This window comes from Ciconia boyciana, chromosome 3, assembly GCF_034638445.1.
Source record: "Ciconia boyciana chromosome 3, ASM3463844v1, whole genome shotgun sequence".
Taxonomy (NCBI): domain Eukaryota; kingdom Metazoa; phylum Chordata; class Aves; order Ciconiiformes; family Ciconiidae; genus Ciconia; species Ciconia boyciana.
In genome coordinates this window covers 119,519,127-119,545,435 of record NC_132936.1, presented here as the reverse complement: position 1 = coordinate 119,545,435, position 26,309 = coordinate 119,519,127, and the positions used below count along the sequence as shown (strand labels likewise).

Sequence of the window (26,309 nt, the reverse complement as noted above, 5' to 3'; positions counted from 1 at the left end):
TGTTCGTAGGTGAAAATATTCATAATTGTTTTCTATCCCCTTGTTTTAAACATTGAAATAATAGTGAAGAGGTGAACGTTGGAGAGAGAGGCTGTGGTGTGTGCCTATGGTATGGGTCACTTCATAGAAACCGCAATGGGTTTATCGATGATACATGAACAGCAAATAGGGCTAAATTGGAAAAGTCTGCTATTTTCCATTAATAATTCAACCAAATGCATTTCCACTGACTCACATGTGATATTTTTTTTTTTTTTCCTCCAGTCAGCAGCATGGTATCTAAACCCTGAGCTGCTGGAACAGGTCTGCTTGCAGTCTCCATCATGTGGGCCAGTATGCTGGGAAGGCAAGGTGGGCGAGAGGACCTTCTGATAAAATCTTTTCACCAGGAAGGTCCTAATACAGTTTTTCCCTCTGTGAGAGAAAGAGCTCACCTGACAGTGTCACCAGTTTTTTTGCACCTCAGCATCAGTCAAGACAATTTTTTAACAAAGCCATTTATTCTGCTCTGTGGCTTGTACCTAGCCCACAGGTGACTAGATAATGAATGCCTAGCAACCGTATATTTTTTTCACAGTTCCTTGAACAGGGGCATGAGGGAAAACCTGCTTGGTTGTTGAAAGAAATTTCTCCAGCAGCTGAATAAGAAATCTGTATCGCTCTCCTCTCTGCCCTCTTTGTAAAAGGAACTCTCATGAGATCTTCACCCTTTTATGATCAAGACACGTGTATATTCAAGACCAGTTATTTTCCTTCGTGGAGCTGCCTTTAAAAATATATTCTTCCAAGTACATCAGGAAAAATAATGTGTTGCTTCTCACCTCTTTATTAATATTACACTCACCTTTGCCAGAGATGCTTAAAGGGAGAGAGAGAGAAAAAAGGTGATCAAAACAATTTTGCTGCCTCCCAGGATGGTTCATCTCGTGCTCCATATAGCCTTTGTATTACAAAGCACTGCTAATTGCATCAATCCTTAGCATGCTATAGGAGCAATGCCAGTTTTAATGCACAGAGTGGATTGATGTGAGCAGTAGGATGGATTCGTACTGACTCAACATCTTAAACTTAAAAAAACCTGACAGCAGCACAGGTTTCACTAGTTTCTCTGCTGCTGTGCTATTTTTAAAAAAACTAGATTATATTGTCCATATTTTTCTTCCCTGTGGTTTAATTTCTATGATGCATTAGGAGACAGGAAAATGCAATCTGCCTTCCTGCAGGACTGCCTCAGAGCCACTGCCAGGTAAAGGGTCTCTGTTAAGAGCTGTAAAGCACTTCAGAGATGCCAAGTGTTCTTGAAATGCCATGTGTCAGCCCAAGCCTGGACCTCCGTGCCAGAGCAGAGACATTTCCCACTTGAGCAAAAAGCAGTAGCTCTGTGAGCTGACAGCTGGAGCACCTTGTCAGCTCTCCTGGGAATTAGGCACCGGAGGACAGGGATGCATGTGCCTAGGGTCCGGCCAGCTTTGGGCCTGGCCAGCCAGGCCATAGCTCTGCTGCTGAGGAGTGCAGTGACCCTCGTGGCTGCTTTCTGCTACTCCAGCTTGATATTGCACCCACCTCTTTCCGTAGCATTCTTTTTGTGGTCAGGGATATGCTCCTGATACATGTTCGAATAGCGAAAGGGCAATCAGACTTTGTTCTGGGGGTTCAAAATAATGGGTATCACACCGTCAAGTCACAAAAATGAAGGAATTATTACTGATCTTATTTTTACACTGTTCTGTCAAGGGACTGTTTCTACTGACTAATAGTTGGTAACAAAGCAGAACCTGTTTGACAGAGTTAAAAAGAAAAGGTCTGAATAAATTCACGGCTAAATGAAGCGTAAGTATGCATGTTAACCTTGGAGCAAGCATCGCTCATACTGCAGAGGGGAAATTCATTATCTCCTGCTTCAGGAAGGAATGAGCTCATCCAAGTACAGCACTCAACAGTTTGCCATGGAGTGGTTTTCCTCTGAAGTTCTGGGAGCCGACTGAGGCAAAAACAAGATCGCGGTGATCCACCTCAGTTCAGCACATGCATTAGCTGGGGTTCATCTGGTGTCTCTGTCTTCCCTTTTGCAGCCATGGGACAAGGTGTGCGGGAGAGGTGTCTGCTGCTGCCAACAACAACATCTGCGGCGTGGGAGTTGCATACAACTCCAAGGTGGCAGGTACGGTGGCAATTCAAGGTGTAAATGGTCCTTAGGCCACTGTGCCTCAGACCAAACTTCTCCTGCAGAGACAGGGAGCGTTGCCCAGGACAGGACTGCAGATTGGCACTGGGCCATGTGTTTATTACTTTTCACAGTAGCTGGGGAGAGGAATTTCTCCATGGCTTTGCCTTTTCAATTGAGGGCCTTATATAGCCTCTTTAATAACATTGCAAAGGAACAGCTCTGCTCCTTCTTATGCCAAATCCTGTTTGTATACTGATTTTCAGTGCTGCTTCCCTGCGTAGCTGCAGAATCATTTGTGACAAATCTCATTTTGCAGGAGGTAAAATACAAATTCCTGCTGCACTTAGAAACTATTTGAAAAGGCAAATCCCATGCTGCTCTTCTTTAGGCTCTCACAGGGCAGGGCCTGCAGTGCTGTAAATCTCTGTGGCCATTGGTTTCCTCTATTTTAACAAACATTGCAGAGTGGTAGGAGCAGATGCACAGAATGAAATGGGTGGTGCCTAGCACCCAGTATTCACACTTTGGGTGTGTTGAGTATTTTTACTTCTAACTAGCTCTTGTCTGCACTGATAGACTGAATACAGTGGTTGGAGTGAGTTAGGCTCTTGGACAGCATGTGTCAGTTTAGTTTAATCTGAAGAAGTCCAGTTTTCCCACTCTAAGACTGTTCCATGATGAGAACAGAGGCACAGCAAGCAGAGAGAGATGCTCATTAATTTCACTTTCATTCCCTGATCCACACTAAAGCACCAGTGTGGATGCACCCATTGCTTCCTGGGAATGATTCACCATGTGTCTGCATGGGCAGCTCTGCTCTGCTTGGCCAGTCCCTGTTTCACCACGGTGTCAGAAGAATCTGGGGAAGGCTACATTTCACCTGTCACCTACACGATCAAAAGCTGAATCTCCATGGTAGAAGGGCACCAAGCAATGTTTGCTGAGCTGTTACCCTGAGAAATATCACTGAGAGTTAGTAACTGGCCAGGCAGGTCTAGTGCTTGTCCCCTTTCTTCAGTAATGGTAACATCCCCTTCAGGGATGGGACATTTCACAAAATTTGCATTCTGGCAATAGCTACTTTTAGAAGAATGTGAATTGAGGCATGGGATTTTGGCTGGACCTCATCTGTGTTGTTAGTATACTCCACAACTTCAAGCTGGTTGCTTAAAAATCAAGTGGTCCTCTTTCTGATGCCTCTGCCTTTTCTGATGACCAACAGCCTACAAATAGCCTTCCATACTTGTCCACTTTGTAGGAAATCCCCACCGACTTTTGGCAAAGCCAGCCTTTCCTGCCTGAGGACAGCGTGCACCTGTAGCACCACCGTGTGGTCAGTGGGAACTTGGAAGCTCATTAGAGCTGAGAGCCTGCTGCTGACATGATTCAAGGTCCATGTTTGCAGGTGGAATTGGAAGTTTGTAGCCAAGGTTCTGGGCCATCGTGTGTTTTGCTTCCTGTACCTCTTTCTTGCCCTAAAGTCAAACCAGATGGCTTGGCTTCTCCTGTTGTGCCCCCACCTCCCCGGGGTCAATAATTAATTCTGTGGTTTCGGTGCAGATCTGCATTTTATAAGCACCTGAAGGGATTTCTCACTCATTGAGTTTGACTTCATAATTTCTAGCTTGAATTAGGAGATCAGGAATATCCAGCTTTGGTCTGGTTTCTATTTGAAGTTTATATCACTTTTTCCAGCCTCACATTTGGCACATGGATTTTGTATTGAATATAGTAAAAGCACTGGCTTCTAAATCAGGGTACTCGCTGCTGTTCACATTGTGGCTCTGTGGTATTGATTTCTGTCCCATCTGTGTCCTAAAACTGTTGGGAAAAACTGAACTTCAACTCAAGGCTACCAATGAGAGTTGGAATATGTCCCTGGTTACTCGGGTCTCATCCAAAGGCTACCGAGAGGTTGGCTATCAGTGAAACTGTCCTATGTGTGGGGCATGATGGCTGTGAGGGCTTGCGCTGCTGTCTTTGTCACACTCTCTGGCTTGCTTAGGGACAACACTTTGAGTTTTTGTGAAGTTGGCATGTCCTAGGATTGTATCGCTTAAACTCTAACTTGATTTCTACTGCAGTATGGGTTAAAGGAAGCAGCTTTTAGTTTGCTTTTTTCTCTAAATACTGGCCATATTCTGCTATTGCGTCTGCATATTGACACAATTATATATTTCCAGGAAGTTGTTGTGTAGTGTGTTTCCCCTCTCTGATTAAATTCTGGAGAAGAACCAAAATAAACAGAAAAATTACTTGGAAAAATAATGAGGTGTCAACGCATCACTGAGTATAAATTAGAGATTGGGGGGGCCTTAATCCTTTTCCCTAGTTGTTACAAAATACTATTTTAAATACTATTAATATTATATAAGTGCTATGAAATGCTGAGATTGCTGAGTGCTACTGTTTTAAAAGTGTTTTCAAATAGTAGATGGAAAATACTGTGTAATTAGAAAGCTGACAATAAAGTGCTTTCTCTTCCTGGGCCATGCTGCATTGCTGTGGCTGGGTGTTTAAGTGCTGCCATCCTGCTGGGTAAGCACACCCTGGTGAAATGTGAATGGCGAGTGCGGAATTACTGAGTGGATGAAACTGCCAGTGAATTAAAATGCCTGTAACTGGGGAACTTCTCCAGGTGCTGAGATCTCATCTTGTGCTGGGTAATGTATAATTCATGTTTATGTTGATTAAATCTACAGGTATTCGAATGCTTGACCAGCCATTTATGACAGACATTATTGAGGCTTCCTCTATCAGTCATATGCCTCAAGTCATAGATATATATAGTGCCAGCTGGGGACCAACTGATAATGGAAAGACTGTGGATGGACCTAGAGAGCTAACACTGCAAGCGATGGCAGATGGTGTGAACAAGGTAACAGTTTTATTAAATAATCTGGGTACTAGGGCAGAATGATATGTACACGCTTGCGCTGAAACCAGTGGCTTGGGAATACATCGTCCTCCCATAGAAGTTGCAGAACACAATGTAATCGTGTGAAGTATCCCAACTTTCAGCGTATTCCAAGGTCCATTGATGTTCTCTCTGCAATATTGTGGCATTGCTTTTATTGTACAGCCTCGAGATACTGTGCTCTCTTGCATGGAACGGTGTTTATCTCTAGTCAGCTTACATATGCTTTTCATATGCCATCGCAGTCAAAATGGAAGAGCCTGATCCTGTAAATAATCCCCAGGTTGAAACATCCAGCTGTACTGTTGACATCACATTGTCTGTTTTGGTGTGCTACCAATTTAATTATGGTTTTGGATTTGTGGTATCTTTCAGGTCACTCATATGTGGTCACTATTATAGCTGTGATTGCACCACAAGTGTTCAGATGTCCATGGAGTAATATTATTCCCCCATAGGAGGAGCTTCCTTGTTTATTCCCACCTTTCCACCTCCTTCTAGGAACAGTCTGTGGTCTTTAACAAAGACATCATGGAATCTGTTAAACCTGTACTCTATTAGAAGATTGGGTAAAACGTGTGCCGCAATAAAAAGAAAACAAATCAGTCCAAAACAAACAAATCTTCCATGTCTCTGTCTCCATCTCCATCTTTTTGGTGTCGTGCAGCCAGGACAACCACAGCTGCTCCTGGTGCTGTAGGGAATGAGCCTCCTCCCCTTGGTTGATCATAGATGGGTTTCCATAATGAAAAGATCTGAAATTCCCCAGAACATCTAGGGTGGTTTTGTGGGGGAGCTCCACAATTACTCATTTTTCCATCCAAATTATTCCTTTCTCTTATTTGTGCCAGTTTCTCCCACTCTTCATCATCACCTCGCTGTGAGCAGCACATTCAGTTTACCAGGTTTTGTGACATGATAATTAAATCTACTGCTGTGGTAGATAGTGGAGCATGTAAAGCTTTCTCAAATCCTGACCCTCAAATGTTTTGCCTATGACAGATGAATTATAGTCATCTTCGTGCTCTTGCCCATAAAATTGGCAATGTGCCGCAATAACACAGGAAGACTCGTCACAAATTTCTCCTTAGTCTGCTCAGTTTTGTAGTATAAACTTTACAAACCTCTGACGACCTCAGAGTCCCTCTGAAGTCATCTTACACAAGCTGTGTTTCTTCTCATGACTTTCTGTCATTTATCTAGTGTTTCCATAAAGGTCCCCTTAAATACTCCTGTCTTGCAGAGAATCTTTCTTAGGTATGTGACAGTTGATATATTTTAGCAATACCTTTATGTCTTATAGTTAGTGGATACTTGATCTTCCTTCCACTAATGTTGGTTGGAGCAGACGTAAACTCTGAATATAAAAAAATTCCCATATAATTTTTGTGTTATTTTCCTCCCGTGTAGAACTCATCTAAAAGTAACAGAAAAGGCACTAATAACCCTGGCAGGGGAATGCAAACTAAACTAAATAGAGGTATTTTACCCTCTCAAGAGAAGCAGATTTTAAACTGTAGCCATGGTTTTTTGCAGTTTGGTATTTAAAAGATCTTTCAGTTAACTTGCTATCGTATTGCCATATGCTTTAGTTTGTGGAGTTACGCTGGAATTAACCTTCTCTTTGAATGTTAAATATAGGAGAAGGGATTTTTTCTGTTTTATTGTCTGGTCATACGCCCAACACTCCCAAATATGGGACTATTACTTTTTTAATGCCTTCCCCTCAGAAGTGTTTGTAATTGTCTTTAGGAAATAATTTGCAATATTAAGATCAGGAGGGGCCCTGAGATCTCTCAGGTTGAATGCTTGCGAAGGACTGAGAATGGTGATGTTGAGCTGCGCTCTGGGAAGGATTGCTCTCGTACCTTATCAGAAAGCATAAAATTAACAGGACAGCCTGCGTTAGGAAACCAGTTCTGCCAAACAGCTATTCCAGAATTAGAGAGCAGAAGGAATGATACTGGATTCTACCTAAGAAAGATATTTTTTTCCAGGGGCAATTACACTTAATTTTATTAATGGCAGTATCCCAACTGTCTCCTGGTAATACCTGCACGAAAGAAGAGACAGCTCCACCCCAAAATAACTCCCTTTGCATTGTGATCATAGCTTTATCTACCCTTATTTTGCTCATTCCATTTCCAGTCACAGAAGGGGTTTTTGGGTATAGTTTGTTCTGATCTCTTTTTGTGGAGAGCCAGATTTTATAAAGATATTTCAAGATGTCAGTGGATGCTGGGTACTCTCCATGGTGCTTTGAAAAACCCACTACAGACTTTCCTGCATGTAAAGGAAGACTAACCAGCCTTTGATATAATACCCTTTTACCTTGTTTAGGTCTATAATATATGCACTGAATTCTCTATTGACTGTATGAATGTAAATCTAATTTATTATCATTTTTCAGAATAAAAACCCCTCTTATTAAAGAGAAAAGTATCTTTTATAAACTGAGAGAAAAAGAATTCCTGCATTTATTTGTCTCAGTCTAGGGCTGATTCTCACCAGAGTGATGGTTCATGAATTAGTGATGAAGCTGAAATATTGGCAGGGAGGAAGCAACATGCTGAGAATAAAAATGTGTTATTAAACTAAAAGCAATACTTTCAAATGTCCTAGAAGGAAATGTAAGATCTCTTGCACAGAGCAAGATTAATATCCTTGCTTCTAATGCAATAAACTAAAAATAAATAAGTGGGAGTGATACCAAATTCTTATGGGGAATATACAGTTAACTGAGTTGACAAACACAGGTAACATTTACCCTGTTGCCAGCACACTTGGGAACCTGGCTCAAGGAGAAACTCACTGACGAGTTTCATCCTTCCCCCAAACTCCGTTCCACTGTCATGTCCTTCTGAAGTCCTCCTTCCAGAACTGCTGGGATTCCGGGGGTAACTAGTCACCTGATAACGATACGATGATGCTAACTGCAGAAACGGTGAGACTTCTTGTTTGTATGACTATTCTTATGGCTTGAAGCTGTGCAGTCATAACCAGGTGGGCTAAGGCTGATACATCTTCTTACCTTTCCTCTCCTATTTCCCATTCCTGGCATCTGTTAAGCTAATTCTTACCTTCTGTCTTAATCTTACCTTCACTTCAGTGTGCTCTTCGCTTCTAAGGTAAATAGCATAAATAAAGGCAGCACTAAAATAGCGTAATTAAGGACAGCAGAATCTGTCCATTACATTGGCGACTCCTTGATGGGCTCTTAATAACTGCTTTTCTAAGGCTGAACACAGAGGGGATGGCGTGTGCATGAACTTGGTGTCAGTGTAATACATGTAATCAGAAGGTATTGGGGACTCAAGCTGCTTTTTGTTATTAAGCCATGATCTCACGCATTTTTAGCGCAGTCTGTGCTTCACTGTGGTATCTCATGACTTTTGTTCAGGGGCAGTAGTCAGCAGTGTGACTGGGTCAGTGAATAGTGATAGTTGCACTGCAAAGACAAATGAGCTCACAGCTGAATTAGCAGGCGCTTGAGAATAGGGACTGAGTTTCATACACACAAGCAGTTTGGCAATTACCAGCACTGGTTTGACACAGACGAACAATTTTACCTAATGCAAATTCCAGCTGCTAGAAAACATTTGGGACGTAATTGGAAAGGACTTAATACAGCTTCTAGTTTTTAAAGACCAGGTTGAAACTTGTGAGTATCTAGTACCTGTCTAATGAGGAGGTGTTGCACTTGCCCTTGTCTGTGAGGCACCTGATGCTGGCTGCCAGCTGTAACAGGAGACTGCGCTAGACTGTGCCCAAGTCAGAGATCCATGAGGATAGTCCACAACAGGCTAAGGGACAAATGCTGTTCTGTCTGATGAGAGAGATCCCGAGAATGCGCTCTGTCGCTTGCTCTCTTTCTCTAAACACACTTGCCAGGAGCAAAAAATGGATATCCTTAATGAGATTTTATCTGGCCTCTAGACTCCGTCTGAGCCACATCTATGGTCAGCAGCAGGTTATGGGGTCTAGGGAGAAAAGGTATATGTTTCTTTACAGTCTCGGTAAATCACCAACCTAACATTGTTCTGGGCTGTCCTGAGATATCTTAGCCCTGCACCAAGACCAGGCCGCTCATATGCTCAAGTTTCATCGCTCCTACTCACTCTGGGTCACATATTTGCAGATATATTTCTTTGATGAGCTATGGAGGGATTTTATTGCTGGTGCAGAAATACAAACTAAAATTTAGAGCAGAGCAAGAAACCAGGATGATGGACTTAGGAACAAGCAGCCCAGCAGTGTTGAGCACAGCTAGCTATCTCATCTGATTGAGCGATACTTTCATTTCAGAGAAGGGGGAGTGAGCCAGTAGTAGCGTTTTATATATAGTATGGCTGGACAAAGCAATGTTTTGTGATTTACATATCCATTGTCTGACCTGTGCTTACCCACTTTCGGGGCTAGACAGCTTGGAGGGGGAGATAGGAACGGTAGATGGGATTCCTGTGACAGCACAACTCTTAAATATAGACTTTTTGTTCTCTGGTACCTTGCATCCAGAGTTGTATCAGCAGTCATCTCAAACAGGAAAAGGTAACTAGCTCAAGAACTAATTCCACCCATGTTTTATGAGACATCCTGTCTTTAATGCAGTATCCAGTAAACGTTTCTTATTTGCCATTTTATGAGTCCAGTTCTTTCCAGCTTCAGCTATTGGAATTTAAGGCAGTAAAAAGAAGTAATCAAGCTAAGCTGGTCTCTATCTATTGCATTTTTATGACGTAGACTTTTATATTAGTAGGTTGTGAGCAGTTGCTCATGGACTGAATTAATTTCTTGAGAATTCTCCGGCTCAGCCAGAATATATAAGACATGATCCATTTGTGCTTGTGCTGGTGAAAACGTTATTGCTTCCATAATATGGTTCTACCTAAGAAAATGCTGCACAAGTACAAATTACCAGGGGAGCAATATTAAGAATTTATAGTCTCATCATGGCTCTGTAATTGGGCTCCCCAATGAAAGAAGAAAGGATGGTCTTAAAACTGAAAGGAACTATTCTCATTTGCCACTCTCCAAGGCCACAGACATCGTGTTATTGTTCTTTGAAATATGCTGAAGATAGCACATTGATAAAGTATATGCAGTTAGATACCTCTAACATAGTTTGATTTGCTCAACAGCCGAGTAAGGATAGGGAAATTAGTTTATGATCTGGCAACCATCTGATTACTCCATTTCTGAGGAAGCCTTGCAAGCTTTATAGCTTGGGAGCCCTTTACTATCATATTGCTATTGCGTCTGGAATATGCATTATAATTCCATGCCTTGTCTTATTTACGTAAGCTAAAATCAAACCTTATTAAAACCCCACATGAGTATATCTGCTTGGAATTCTGAAGTCGCCCCCGTTCATCTGACAGGGGATATTTTCAGGCTTTTGTGAAACAGCATGACCAGCTTTTCTGACCTGGTGGTGGGAGACACGACCTTTCACTGAGTACGTGACCCAGGTTTGGAGATCAGTCTGTGACGCTCTGCTTTCCTGCCACAGATGGGGGAATGGGCATGTGCCTCTGAGGATGGGATGGGGGCAAAACCCAAGTGCTACTGATTTCTGTTGTGATACTGGCCTCTTTGGGGATGTCTTGGTCAACTCAGGACCTTGGTTGTCATAGGTTTGTGCTTTGCATGGGCCTGTGACAGGGTTAAATATTGCCCTTCACAAGGACTCAAATAACTGTCACATAAAGAGCAGAAAGCTGCAGCATCAGTAGGTTGAGCCAACATGGCAATATTTGTAAGCTCCAAATGTAAATATTTTCTTTATTGATGTGTAAATTACTGCTTTCTAAGGAGGCAAGACAATAATGTAGCTTCAAAACGTAGATTTTGCTGTCTGTCTCTGACCCCAGGGTGTTTTTGCCTAATCTCTGTGCTGCAGCTCAGTGGCCATGTGCTTTTGCTTCCCAGCAAGACTGAGAACCTTTGCACAGTGTTGCAAGAGCCACAGGTGAAGCTGTGAGGCCAGGGTTCACTGCACCAGTTGGGAGCTCTGGGCAGAGAAACCAACATTGTCACTGGTGGAAAGTAAATTGGATGTTTAGAATCTTTTTCTCAGTGATAATCTAGCTCAGAAATACTGAAAAGAGGATGGGATTGATTTTTGCAAATATTATTGATACCGGAAGTATGCCTGCAGAATTGTTGGACTAGAGTAATGCATTATCACTTGCGGTACGCAGCGCAGGATCCAACAAAAAAGGAATGGATAATTAAAAGGGTTTGTCTCAGCATTTTCGAAGTTCCCTCCCTATTTCCCTGCTGGACTGAACCCTAATTGAAACCTAATGCTCCCTCTCTTTACCAAAAGTGTAATTTTCCATTCATTTCTCTTGGCTAACAGAAGTCCATCCAGTTTCAACAGGAATTTATACATAGAAAATGGCTCAAGCATTATTTTTAGCCAAAGGAGGTATTAACAATTATGCAATTAATTGGGGGTTGGTGGCTGGGAGTTCAGTACTCTTCTGTGACCAAGTCTAGAATAAGTTACATAAAGCCTTTTGTTAGGGTTTAACAATTATAGGGCTTAGTTCTTTGAGAATCTGAGATGCAGCAGTCTCTTGTACTTGGGTGATTATTACTTGACCCAAATAGTTTTAGAAATCTGCTAGAAGGAACTAGACAGCCAGTTATTGAAGGCGACAAAATGTGAAAGGGACAAAACCAGGAGAAGCACAACTAAAACATGGTTCCAAGTGACGGTCGCCTCTAGCAGCCAAGTGTTTAGCTGAGTTCTTGCTCCTACCAAAACAGCCTTTCCTCCTTCCCCATTGAATGCCTGAGGGTTAGACAGCCCAACAGTGAAGGGACACCACCTTCAGCAGCGCTGAATTTGAGTAGGATAACCCAGCTGCCGTTTCTTCTGTGCTGAACTCCATGACTTGCGGATGTGTTGGGCAGGCCAGGCATCCTGGGCTTTTCCTGGGGCACAGTACAGCAGCTCCAGGCTTTTGGAAAGGGCTGGACATGGCAGAAGTGCTAAGGCACTCAGCTCAAACAAGACAGCTGTCCCCCTGAACATGTGCAGTGGCAAACCTTGGAAATCCAAATATGTTTCCTGCTTAAAACTTTGGTGTCTGTGCGGTTAAATTGAGATTGCTTGGCTGGCTGTCAGGCATGTGTTTCTGCCTAGATTTTGCTTTAGATTTTAGCACTCCTCAAGAAATCAGTATAGGAAAGGAGCAAAGGGATCCAGGAAGTCACAGGCTACCAGATTGCTCTCGGCAAATCAGCCTGGCAGATGCAGAGGTAGCTGGAGGAGCCAGGAGAGCGAGGGCTCAATGGGCTGTCCAGCTGGCACCGTGTCAGGGATGCAGGAACACGCAGGCAGGCTCCAGAAAACCCTGGCAGTGCAGAAGATGAGCAGCAGTTCAGCGATGCCAAGGACTCACTGTCTCCAGCTGGCTTACACTGCATAGCCGGACTGCTCGTGCACAGGAGTGGTGGGGAGACCAAGGCAGAGCCAGGTCTCTGCGTAGGCTCCTGGATGTCTTGAGAGCCCAGCCCAATGCTCCCTGCCAAGTCATGACAGCTGGCAAATGGTTCTACAGCTCTTCCACAGTCCGTCCTTGCCTTGGCATGCCCCAGCCTGGGGGCACGATGGAGATTTCACATTGCCTGCCTGGGCTGCAAAGTACACTTTCTGAGATAATTAGCAGTCATTACTGAAGGATGCAGTTTTTAATTACCAAACACGTAAGGATTTTCAAATAATTAGTCCCGAAGAGAAAGAAACGCTCTTTTCAGAGGAAAATACTGTTGAAATTAATAGGGGATGGAAACTGAATCCTGTTGATAAAGTCAGTAGGACCCATAGCAAAGACTTGAAAAAGCTGTAGAATCTTCTGCCTTTCCTGGAAAACCAGCCTATCTCTTACCATAGCAGGCACATAAAGTGCTATTAAATTATATAGAAGGTGCTGAAACACTTCTGTTTTGTTAAGGGGAAGAATTACAAAGTAGCTATCATGTGTCACACAAAAAGAAGCGTGCTTGTAAAATAATATGTGCTTTGAATTTGTTATAGAAAGCAACTTCCAGTTCTATAATTTTTCATATTTTTTTCAAATGTGCTCCATCTGCATTTTCTTCCTTAGACGTGGGACAGTCCATAAACATCAGCAAACCATTTGGCTGTTCTTATCCTGAAATACCTTTTCACTGTGCCTTAAAAAAAAACCTCCTCACAGGTGCTGCTTTTTTTTTCTTCTTATCCTGAGCGCATCTGCCTGCCAGTGTCCCGAGGCTGTTGTTCCCTGGTACTTGGCTTTTTAGGGCAGGAGCCCGTTCTTTGTTTTTAGCTTGTACTGTTTGGAAACCATTAGTCCTGATCTATGACTGAAGGATTAGGCCAAAGCCAAAGGGCATCAGAAACGCGCTGTAAAGACGGTTATATTCCTTCCATCCATCTTTAGCAACTCCAATGGCTGGGTGGGAGTGGGTGAACTAGAGGAGCCAAGGCAGAGGCTGTGCCATGTTAGAGGCCCAGCTGTTATTCACACAGGCACTTGCCAGCCTTGATGGGAAGGGTCAGGGAAGCTGGAGGAGATTTATTTGTCAAATACCACCTATTTTTATCTGGATAGTGTGATCCAACAATCCAAACTTTGAGAAACACTGGCTCAGGCACTTGCCCAGCAAGCATGATGAATGAACACAATAACAAGTTTAAAAAAAGTTCAAGATGTGCCTGAAGTTACATAAGGTGAATTAGGCTGCAGTCCCTTGCCAACTCACTTTTGCAACGTAGTTCAGTAAAGAAGTTTTTCTGGGATTATGCTCTTTAGAAGATGAGAAAAGGGGTAAGAGAAATTCTCAGGGATATTTTATGCTGGTAGCACAACATCCCACGAAGGACACTGGAAATAGAAAACCTGCTGTTTCTGCAAAGAGAGCTTCTCAGTAGCTGCCTGTGACTTTATAAGCATATAGCCTTGCTCAAGATTTAATTCTGGTTTAGCCTGAATTGAGAGGTGGGCCTCTCTTGGGCTAGTACTAAATGCACCAAGATCCATTTTCAGCTCTAAGATACACCTTCAGATGGCTCAGAACTGTGGGTGCCACGCTGTGAATCGTTTTTAGGGGAAATTAGCAGGTTTCAACAGGATTCTGGAGGAAAGATACTCTTTAAAATATATCTTATTGTCTTGCTGGTCGTCTCTCTTCTTCCTGACTCTTCCTTCAGGCTCCCTCTGGTGTTTGTAGTGTGTATTACTACCACCTTCTCCAGTCCTATTTTTGGCCTAAATTTACAGCAGCCTAAGTTGAGTGACATCACTGAATTTTTTGAGGTTCATATAAGGTCAAGATGCAAATAGGAGTTTTCAGTTGGCTTTAAATGTGTCATTTAGTTGACCCAACTTAGATTTTTCTGGTTCAGACTGCTACCATCCAGAGAATTGAAAATTCCCTTCCTCTGAAGCCATATATTTCTGCCTGGCAAATTAAACGATGCCTGAGGACAGCTACCAAACAGTTTGCCAGTGCAAACTATCCAACTACTGTGGGTCTGGCTGTGGGGAATGTAAGAAGCAAGTCCTAAGCATCATTGCAAATAATGCACTTGAGCTGCTATCAGTTTATTCCAGTAGTGTTTGCTCCTCTTTCCAGTCCTGGCTAAAATGGAAAAGCAATTGAAATTAGAGTGTTAAGAGGTGAATTACAGTTTTTAACACTAAGCCACACTTGTGGATGCGACACTTATAGAAGTGATATGCTGAGGTCATTCTCACGTTACAGTAATTACATGCAGAAAACCTGTCCCCAGCAGCACTCAAGCAGGATAACTCCACCCACAAACTCGAGTTCAAGCCCAAATTTTGGTTCCTCCGTGGATTCCCCCTGCTCCCCACCAGCAATCCGTTACGCCTGTTTTCTGCCATCCTGCCACAAATCCCACTTATGGGGTGAAATGCTGCGCAGCAATACCCAGTTTTGGCAGCATGGAACAATTTGCCGAGCAGGGCTAAGTCTGCTTCCCCATGCTGAACGCTGCAGAGGCTAACTTCCAGGCACCAAGCTCCTTTTGTGAATTTATCCCATGAAAATGAAATGTTTCCTCTCCCTTTAAAATGGCTGGAAGGAAAAGGTTGTTTAAGAACAGGTCTGTACATGCCAAACATCCTATTCCTGGCATCAGCAGCCACCTGCTCTCTGCATTGGGCAGCAGCCTGCCTTTTTGGGACAGACAGAGATGTGCTTGAGCTGCCACCAAGGCTGTCCAAAAGAGGCAGATGGTGGCAAGGTGGTGTGATGGTATATGTGGGCGTGATGGCACGTTTGGGATGTAGCCTCTGAAGTGAGTCCAAAGCCCAGGGTTAGGCCCTGTAGGGGAAAAAGTCAAAGGGAAAAAAGGCATAGCTGTTCTTGTTATGCTGATCTTTTTAATTTTTTAAAAATAATTTGCTGGAATTATTTGTTCTTAGAGTATATATTTTTGCAACAGTATCCTCATCCCTTAAACTCAAATGATTGATCTCAGATCTTTGTGGGAGTTCTTAGACTGATTTCAGTAAGCTTTTTCATAGTCGTCATCTTTATTATGAAAATCTATGTCCTGAGATGTTCTGTACCCCAGTGGCAGCAAACCTGCTGGGCAATTCAGTGGATTATAATGCAACTCACTAACGTGCTTGAAATAATGAGGTTGCTCTGTTCAGTGGGGTATGGTGAAAAATAGAAGCTACTGCTGGGAGCTCAGATTTGGTTTAAATTCCTGGCAGAAAAGGTTCCCTATTAAAATACCATTGCAGGTTGCTATGTTTGTGTATTCTTTAACTTCCATTTCATGCCGGACAATGAAGAGGCCAGAAGAGATTTTTTTTCTTACCTTCTGCCCAATGCATATAAACAGTATGTTAAATTGAGGCCTTGCGCCCTTCTGGTGCTGTTGGAAGTAAACATCGGGTTACATTAGACTAAATGCAGAGAGAAGTGGTGGCTGCGCTGGAATCAGTGGGAGATCTGAGCTTCAGGTTCAGTAGCACTGATCTTTCCCTGAGTGTCAGTGTTCTCGGGTCTAACCCTCTTCCAGGCCACCCCTACCTCTTTCTTAGTATGGGATGAGAAGAAGGAGCTGAGTTGATCCCTTCCCACTCCTTGCCTATCTGGAAGTTGGGGAGAGGATACGGATTTCTTTCCTTTAACTAATGTGAAGCCTTCATAGCTGCCCTTCAGCTTCAGTCTCTCCCGTCCATCTCTTGCCTTCTCAGTGTAATTGGTAGACCGTCTTTCTGTAGATGATTCATATGGTCCCATAACTTTATTTTCTGCTTAGTAGTAGAAGCTGCTTTGTCAGAAAACCAGCTCTGAGTCAGTGATACCTTTGAAGAAGAATCTATTGAGAGAAAAAGGTGCCAGTTTTACAGAGTTTTTTAGCCATTGCCTGAACCTAATTGGATCTTACAAACCCAGTGTGTGAGATGACCTATATCCCTTTTAAAAGAATGCTTTCCTCATAGCACTTAGACCTTGACATAAACGCTAATGAATCCATAAAATGTCTTAGCATCTGGCACAGGAGCCTTCAGGGCGTCAAGCAAAACAGGAGATAAATGGAAGTACTCTGTGTACATAAGCTTGTAGAACTGGCTGTGGCTGCCAGTTAACCGGATTTAATAACCTGCAGAAGTCCATGTTATTTCAGCTTAAGTTTGATTTATATTTTGTTTGGACCAATTTTCTCCTTTATAGATGCCTAGCTTTACAATTAGATGCGTGGTTTAAAGTAGCTGCTATGTCCTATTTGCAATTTAACCCAAGAGGGTCAATTTTCCCCTTTCACAGGGCCGAGGCGGCAAAGGAAGCATCTATGTCTGGGCCTCTGGAGATGGGGGCAGCTATGATGACTGTAACTGTGACGGTTATGCATCAAGTATGTGGACAATCTCCATCAATTCTGCTATAAATGATGGACGGACAGCTCTGTATGATGAAAGCTGCTCTTCAACCTTAGCCTCCACCTTTAGTAATGGGAGGAAGAGAAATCCAGAGGCTGGCGTGGTGAGTCCAGATATTATTGTCCTGTTGCTGCTGTCTTTGTGCACTCCCACGACCTGTTACAACTCTGTCTGCTTTGGAGCAGCAGATGGTCCTTTGTTGAGATGGATATTTTCTCATGTGCAGTATGTGATCGTGCCAAAACTGTCAGCTGAGGAGATGTGGGATTAATATTGAGAAAAGCAATGATCTTCCATTTCTTAGAGCTTCATATAGTTGGTGCTTTCTTTTATCAGAAACCAGATTTAGAAATTCAATTGCACTCTTTCCAGAAGACAGTGTGATAAAAGGTCTCTGTAAAAATCTAAATGAAAAGTGTCAGCATCTGAGATCATACTTACTTGTACTGGCAGAGTGGTCATGAACCAGACTTCTGCTGTACTAGAAGCTGCACGGAGCAGAAGGACATTGTCACCTACAGAAGAAATGTGGGGGTTCAGATCACCCTCAGTCCTTGTACTGAGCAGTGTGGAGCATTGTACTCAAGTCTCCTACAGGGCCGTACCTACAACTGGAAAATACACAGTTTCTGTTCAAGTATTAACTGGGATTCTCTTCCTCTGTACTGATCACTGCTCTTCAGCACCTTCAGACTAGCCAGGACATGGTCTAATTCAGAGTGGAAAATTCAGGTGTAGTAACTCAAGGTCAGTCTTTGCCAAAAGCCTCTCTACATTTTCCTTGAACCCATCTCAAACCCAAAGACGCATTGTACCATCCTAAATGCCCCTGTGCAATAGCAGATGGAAAAATACTGGTTTCTGTCTTGGTATCAGCTCTCTGCTGATATCAGCCAAGATGATCTGTGGCGCCTTTGTAATTATCACCATAAAATGTACTTCTAAGGTTTCCTTCTGGTCTCTTCTAGTCACAAATCTGCATAGAAGATGGCAGCCTGGTACTGCTGTTGGTTCTGGAGCTGCACAAATGTTAGAAAGCTCAATACTGCTAACAATTCTAGTTTCAAATCCTTCTGATAACCACAAGGGAATTTAAGGCCTTTGGTTAGACTGTGTTCATAGGAAATAAATGACATCCATATGAGTTTATGACTTCTAAGTGGTAATTAACATTGTTTTCCTACATCACAATTTATTCTTGCATTCACACCTTCTGTAACTATGTCTCACTGTGTTTTTAAATTGATACACTATTGTAAAGAAGAAAACAGATCCTAGGAGGAAACACACAAGTACTCCAAAGAGCAAGGGCACAAACTCCACTTTCTGTATTTTTCTGAGTCTGTAGCTGCAAGGAAAATGGACTATCTAGTTTCATTAATTACATCTAATATCATTGCAGGCTACAACGGATTTATATGGCAACTGCACCCTGCGTCACTCGGGAACGTCTGCAGCTGCCCCTGAAGCAGCCGGAGTGTTCGCCTTGGCCCTGGAGGCTAAGTATGCTGTTGAGAAATTCCTTGTGAGCTCTAGAGAGGAGAGGGCCTGCAGTTTGTTTAATGTCGTTCATCATGCAAGTTGGCTGTCTTTGGCGCAGGGCTAGAACGAGCAGCTAACAAGCTGCCTGCTACAGTAGTGACGTGCTTGGTAGCTTACAGATGGAGCGACAGTCTTGCCAAAGCCATATAACAGAAAAATGTTGGCTGACTCGCTCTCTGTGTCCTCACCATCCACTGCTTCCAGGGGTTTGTCTTCTCCAGCACTGTTTGGATGGAGAGATTATTTCATTTCTCCACATATCCAGTGGGGAATGCCCAGCCTACAAAAACATAAGAACAAACCTGTAGGATCAGACAGGAGTTCATCTTGTGCCCTGTACTGTCTGCAATGACAGATGCTTAGCGGAGAGTACAACAAACGGGGATTAAGAGCAATCTTTCAAGAACAGCTTTGGCAATCAGTGTTTTGGAGAGAGAGCAGTCAGCCTATGCTGTTTAATAGCCACAGGCAGATTTATCTTCCTTGAATTTGTCTAACTCTTTTTCAACTTGTCTGTATTTGGCACCCGTATCATCCAGTGGCAATCAGTTCCACAGTAATAGTAGTTTTTGGCAGTGGTGGTGGGGAATGTTTCCTTTGTTTGTTCTTAACCCATTGCTGGTAATTTCCTTCTGTGCTACATAATTGCTCTGCTGTGTGAAAGAATAAATATCCATTGTCTATTTACCATCTCCATGCTATTCATGACATTGGAGACTTTTTGTGCATCTTGCTTCATTATCTTCTTCTCTAATGATTAGGAAAAGTTTTCCTTACAATAACCTATACCATCTTTTTACTTTGTGTTAAATGATTTTATGAAGTGAGACAACATTTGCTCAGGTATACAGCTTCAGTTGCTGTAACCACGGCATGAAGTAAGCACTATATACATAGTTTTCTTCAACAGTATGCAGAATAATGAAGATTTGTCAGAGCAGACAAAGTTTCTATCATTAGCAGAGCAATGATAGTTGTGCTTAGAGCATGACTTGGGCCAGGTCTCATTTTTCAGGTTTTATACATGTAAAACACACACACCCCAAGTGTTGAACTTTGGATGATCAATCCTTCTACTGTCAAATTCATTCAGTGGGACAGCCATGTTGTAATAAATAATTATGGCCATAAAAATATAAAGGTTTAATGAATTTTCTGACCACTGCATGTTTAACCTGGACTACAACCTTAGTATCTCAGTAACAATTACTATTCCTCTTCATTTGGGCTATCCATGAAGACTGGAATTACTTTTACCAAACTATCCCGAGCAGAAATTAGACTAATACCCCTGCTTTGCAACTGAGTTTCTAGCCTTTGCTGAGAAGAAGGGTGGGGGTGGGAGGGGAAGATAGAAAGAATTGTCAGTGTCTCCTCTCTCCTTCCAGGCTGGCTCTATTAAACCTCCATTTTAGTGTGCAGAGCTACCCTGGATGAGTTACACTAGCCTTCACAGGAATGGCTAACAATTTCCCATGCAGACAACTGCTGCCTGCCATACATCTCTCAGCTCATATACAATATATGTCTGACATCTCTAAAAACAGACCAATCTGTGAAATGGAAAGTACGGTTTTAAAATATGTAGCAGCTCTTAAAAGGTTTCAATAAGAACGATGCAAGTGATATCTGGTGTTCAGCTATCTTGTGTCACCTTGGAAAAATGACAGTAATTGGCTATTCTGGTGTACATTCAGCGTGCACACATGCTTATTACTTGGGGCACAGAAAGCTGAAGAGCAGATCCTTTTAGATTGATGGTTTGAATCAGACATATTGTAATGTTGAAAGAGTTCATCATAAAACAACTGGAATAGCTTTAGTTATGTAGAACTAGAATGTCAGTTCTAAGGCTTCCAGAATAATAACTTCTAAGTGCCCTTCCTGTCATCATAATCACTGCAAATCTAGGAAGACAAGAGCTGATGATGAAAAATGATCATCGGATCTAGACAAATGTTACTTAACTGCATCCATCCATGTTAGTACATCACGGGTGACAAACTTCTACATACCTTACAATGCAAACCTACAGCCACCCACAGCCCATATACCCGTATTCACAGAATACTGAAATTACTGACACCTTGATTGTTATAGCTCATCAGCTTCATCAGATTGGGGCTTCTCTGGGTGAATCTTGGAAGGTCCATGGGAGAAGCAGGAGGAGCAGGCAAAGAAAAGAGGGCAAGATTTAAGAGGAAGGCTAGGCGAAATTCTGTCATCATCCTTTTCTTTTTGTATTCTTTTCAGAATCTGGTATAATATCCTATTCATTTTATTAGCTTAAAAATTGCATGGTGGATCTATAATGTGTAGTTAAAAGCAGTTGTTTTCAAGAACAGGGAAACAATCAGAAATGATTTTGCAATTTTGGGGAATATATTTTGGGGAAGTACTATACAATTAAAACCTATTCTTGTTCTGACTGAAATCAACAGAAGCTTTGTTACTGATATGTGTATAGATACAATTTCTGTGTGATTCATAGAAGCAAATTTTACCAAAAGGCTTACTCAGGCACACTGTCTTTCTTTAATATCTGCTTGGAAATACTGTACTGTTTGTTTTCCATGTTGCTCTTCCACAGCTTGGATCTGACATGGAGAGACATGCAGCATCTGACAGTGCTCACCTCCAAGAGGAACCAGCTTCATGATGAGGTTCATCAATGGCGTAGGAATGGCGTTGGGCTGGAATTCAACCATTTGTTTGGCTATGGTGTCCTAGATGCAGGAGCAATGGTTAAGATGGCGAAAGACTGGAAGACTGTTCCTGAGAGATTCCATTGTGTTGGAGGGTCAATACAGGAACCTGAGTAAGTGAATAGTCTAGTATATGTGTTTGGCTTCTTCCAGGCATTTAGGAGACCACAAGCATGCAAATACATTGACAGAGACATAGATAGTCAAAGAAACATAAGGAAAATTTTGTTCTAAGAAAGCCTAACGTAGCATTCCAACTATTTCAGTAAGTTGATAAAATAAACTACATGATCTTTCAGTTCCTGGTTTGCTGGAGGAGTGCATTCTACAGCTCATCTGTATCATCATTGCTAGTGCCAGTAGTGTTAATAGCAACATCCATTTCTCCTGAGTACTTACAGGTATGTTTGTTGTGCCAAAGTTTCTGTGAATAAAGAGCCTTTGCACAAGTGAAAATCTGGGAGGCTGGCATTGTAAATTACATGAACTGCTGCCCCATGAAATATCTCTCAGCCAGGTCCTATCTCCTTGTGACATATTCCAGCAGACAGTTTTATCTCCAGAAGACTGAAACAATCATCTACAGGTACCAGTGATTCAGTCTAAACACTACAGCATTTAATTGTGTTTGGTTTATGTTCTTCAAATCTCTAATTGTAGGCTAGGTAGTCAAATTATTTTCTGGTTTATCTTCATGTGCTAAAATGAATGAGTCAACAAGTGAATGAATTAATACTAATTGACTGCAACAGCTATAGTTAAATTCAATTATTTGAAATACTAATCCAATAATGGCCAGTTTGTGTCTATACCATTTGAAATTTGACTTTTCAGTGCCATTTTTGAAGGCATCATTATTCTGTTGGAAAAAGAAAGCAAACCAATATGCCACCCTGGCACATAGCTCAGCCAGGCAAAGAGTAAGTTTGTTCCCAACCTCCAGATGGGTTTGTATTTGCAGGATCCAAGGTTCTACAGCTGAAATCTGAGTTTTAATTTATCTGGCCTGCGCACGCTCACAGGTAGGAAACAAATGAGAGAGTGCTGAAGCTAATTTTGAGCTATCTCTAGTTTATTCATGATTTAAATACAGACAAATCATCTCATTTATCTTAGTGCAGCCCCATTTATTGAGATGGGGATCATCCTAGAGGAAGAGAGAAAAATTCTTTCTGTAGGCTTGGCTCCATGCATTAGACAATGTGATAGAGGTATTCTGGCAGCAGACTGAGCCAGAGTTGGGTAAGTGCTATGTAGTAGGTATTGTCTCCTTGTGCCTTTGTTTTTCTGTCCCGTTTCTGCTGGTAAATGGATAGAAAAGCAGAGGTGATGGTGCATTTCCTCCAGCCCAGGGATCTGGAACTGCAGTAAAGCTTCCCTATAGCTGTCATTGCCCAACAGGCTCCAGAGCTGAGAAATACATTGCCTTGTATCGGTGTCTTTTGAGAAGAGCACCCAGAACAGGCTTTGTGCTTACAGCACACAGATTTGTAAAGAAGAGATTTTGAACGCATACAAAAGCAGCCAAGTTATTTCAGCCAAGTCAGTCACGACCTAAGACTCGTAGCTCTACTGCAGTGAGTCTCCGTGTGCAGTCTGTATGGGTGTCCCCCTATAATTACCCGATACATCTGTATGTTAATAGTACTGCTGTAATATTTATGCCCCAAATGAAACACTGACAGGACATAAGAAGAAAAATGACTTGCAACATTTACATTTTTTGAATTACACTGTAAATAAAACTAGTGAAGTCCCAGCATCTCCAGAGATTCCTTGGAAATGAAAACTACACTGCAGTTCTGCCATGGATAATGGGGATATTTTTCCAGTTTGGCTTTCCTGGAGCAACATTTTCTATATATATATTCTATATATGTTTATATAGATACAGGTATTTGTAGATATAAAGTACATATTCAGTATATATTTAGGTAGGTGAGTAGTTGATACAGAAGTGTGTACCACAGGAGCATTGTCAATTAGCAGAAACAGGCCAGGAAAGAATTGACAGCCTAGAATATACAGTGTGCTGAAAGCAATCAGTAGTTGAAGTGCAGCATTTCTCTGCTGCATGTAGAAACACTTGTTAGCAATAGGAACTTTCCCTGAAGAGGGATTTTTGTTGGGTCAGCAAAAAGAAAAAAAATGGACAAGTCTGAGCCTGGCTGGTCCAAGGGAGGTACAAAAATGATTTAGGACAATCATAGTCCATTAGCTGAGGAACAGGAACATGGGAGTGTGCTTCTAGAGAGCAGTTAGCTCCCCCTGCTCATCTCTGGGTACTACACTTCATGCAAAAGTGAATATATATATATATAAATTTTTATATATATATATATATATATAAATTGGGCAGCGGTACACTGTGAGGGTGTGGAGCTCTTCTGCTCCTTTCGTGTCAGCTTTTTCCACCACCCCTGGTTCTTTGTTTCTTTGGGGAAATTCACCTGGACTATAGTAATTAGTCTAGCGAAGCAGAGAGTATTGGATCCTAATTAATAGGAAAGGGGGAAACAGAGCAAGCCTTTCCTCATGTGTTTTAGAGAGCTGAGATAATTTTGCGCTGCAGCACTTACGAAGGTGGAGAGAAAAGCTGTCTGCAGCTGTCAGGCTGTCTGCAAAGCAGATGGAGTGGTAACACTGCTCTTATTTCTTTGGGTTTTGGTGTTGATAGATAGAAAAGACTCACACTGTGGTGGTCCTCCCTCATTTACTGGAGGAGATAGAAAGCACTTATCACAACTGTTGGAACGAAGCACTGTTTGACAAAGCTTTGTCCACTGTGTGAGATTGCTATGAGGCAACATGAATTCCGATTGCGTTGAGGACAATGTTTCCCGTGCAGAGAAATGGCAAGTGTATGGCAACTGTGAGGTTACGATCCTTCACCTCTGGCTGGCATATAGTGCATTTTCCTTGTGCTTTGGCACACAAAATAAATCTTGAGGGTATTATAATTACATGTTCAAGTATTTTAGCTATACAATATTTATGTTATACCAGCTTCTGCTCCAGGGCATCCATAAGCTTCAGAACAACACAGGTTTTTCAGTTTAAGGTAAGTGTTTAAATGCCTTGAGGACCTGGACCTTTTTACTCTGCAAGTACTCTCAAGAAGGCAGTACTCTATGAAAGGGGGGCAGAGACTGGCCTGAGCCAATTAGTGATGTACTAAGCTGTAATACCTGGAGCTCATCTCAGGAAGAAGAGAATTCCTGGAAGCTAGGCTTGAATGAAACGCTTTCACTGGTCTCTGAAGGATGCACTATTTCATTAGCAAAGGGAAAAGGCTGGTACTCATTTCTTTTGAAAAGAATGTATTCATTACCACAGTGTGGTGAATGCCCTTTAAAAGGGACTCTCTCTCTTATTTTACTGCAAAACCTAGGTCATGGAGAAGCCACTGGGAGAGGTAATGACAAGCTGACGGGAGTCTTTTGTGACTTACTCCCTGTTTTAATGATTCCAGTAATTCTTGTTTTTCAAGTATTTCTTCTAGACAGAGGAAAGCGTCACACTGCTCACACCTCACTGATGGTGAAGACACAGAGACTTTTGTTTACACTTCCAGCATAGTTTGCTAGCCAGTTTCTGAGGCAATTGGTAATTGCCACTCGCATCCTGACCCCGAGAGGTTTAGCAGGTGCTTGCTTGGCAGCCTCTGCTGCTGGCAGGGTGCTGCTCCTGGGCCAGGCACAAGTGCCCTTGGACCTGCACTGGGATCCTGAGTGGGACTACGCAGTGCACAGTGGCTCCTGGCCTCCTCTGCGAGAGCTGGGAAGGCATGGATGCACCTTGCACAGGACTGAGCCTGTGTTCCATCTGCAGGTCTAGTTTTCTGGTAATACTTGGGACAAATGTCCTTCAGTTAATTGTGAGTTTGCCTTCATAAGGACTGAATTATAATCACCAAGAAACTTGTGACTTCAAGGTGCAGCACTGGCAACTCAGTAAACAAGTGCAACTTGTTTCCTCTGTGTGTGCGCTCCTGTATGGGAGCAGTTCAAGGATAGCAATTTTTAATGGAAAAATATTTTTCAAGTGAGCTGAAATTGGGATCCCATGTTTGTGCTGGTTTCCAAATCAGAACAAGGATGTAGGCTTTAACCTGACTGCACTGAAACGTGGGGCAACTGGCTTCTCTGACTCCAGACAGCCGTTCGCTGCTGTCTTTTAAGGTGACTGTCTGACACAACTGACTGCTCACAGTTCTTCTACTGAATATACACATTATTATGCAATTAGCCAGTATAGTAGTGATAAGTAAAGGCAGTGATTAAATATGTTAATAGTTCTTAAATAGCAGTATGTACTTAATTCTATTCCTTCTCTTTGTGTAGGTGTACATTTCATAATGTATTTTCAAATTAAGGTTTTGATATCATTTTCTAAAAAGAGAATGTTCTCTTTCTGGCTAAGTTTGCAACTATTATTTCCTTACTTTTCCATGTATTAATAAGGAAAATAGCATGGGTTTTTCTGTGAGGCACCAAAACCCAGTAGTTTTAGAATTAGCCATGTCATGCTGTCTGTATCCTTTTAATTTGCTTAATTTTCTTTTGAACTGCAGAAAGATACCACCAAGTGGCAAGCTGGTTCTCACGCTTACAACTGATGCTTGTGAGGGGAAGGAAAACTTTGTCCGATACCTTGAACACGTCCAAGCAGTTATAACTGTGAATTCCACTAGGCGAGGAGATCTCAACATCAACATGACCTCGCCAATGGGAACAAAGTCCATTTTACTGAGCCGGCGTCCCAGGGATGACGACTCCAAGGTGGGTTTTGACAAATGGCCTTTCATGACCACACACACTTGGGGAGAAGACCCCCGAGGCACCTGGGCTCTAGAGATTGGGTTTGTTGGCAGTCTGCCACAGCGGGGCGTGCTGAAGGAGTGGACACTGATGCTGCACGGCACTCAGAGCGCACCATATATAGACCAAATAGTAAAAGATTATCAGTCCAAACTGGCCATGTCCAAGAAGGAAGAGCTGGAAGAAGAATTAGATGAAGCAGTGGAGAGAAGCCTGAAGAGTATACTGAGCAAGAACTAG

At 42.4% G+C, this 26,309-nt stretch overlaps 1 protein-coding gene across 1 annotated transcript in view; it reads left to right on the top strand.

The window, feature by feature from the left end:
* PCSK2 (proprotein convertase subtilisin/kexin type 2) overlaps positions 1-26,309 on the top strand; it is a 103,137-nt gene extending 76,828 nt beyond the window's left edge. The window contains exons 7-12 of the mRNA XM_072858561.1: positions 2,073-2,161; positions 4,870-5,045; positions 16,890-17,105; positions 18,405-18,505; positions 21,135-21,362; positions 25,823-26,309. Of these exons, the coding sequence (XP_072714662.1) occupies positions 2,073-2,161; positions 4,870-5,045; positions 16,890-17,105; positions 18,405-18,505; positions 21,135-21,362; positions 25,823-26,309 (1,297 nt within the window). The remainder of the gene's footprint in view (positions 1-2,072; positions 2,162-4,869; positions 5,046-16,889; positions 17,106-18,404; positions 18,506-21,134; positions 21,363-25,822) is intronic.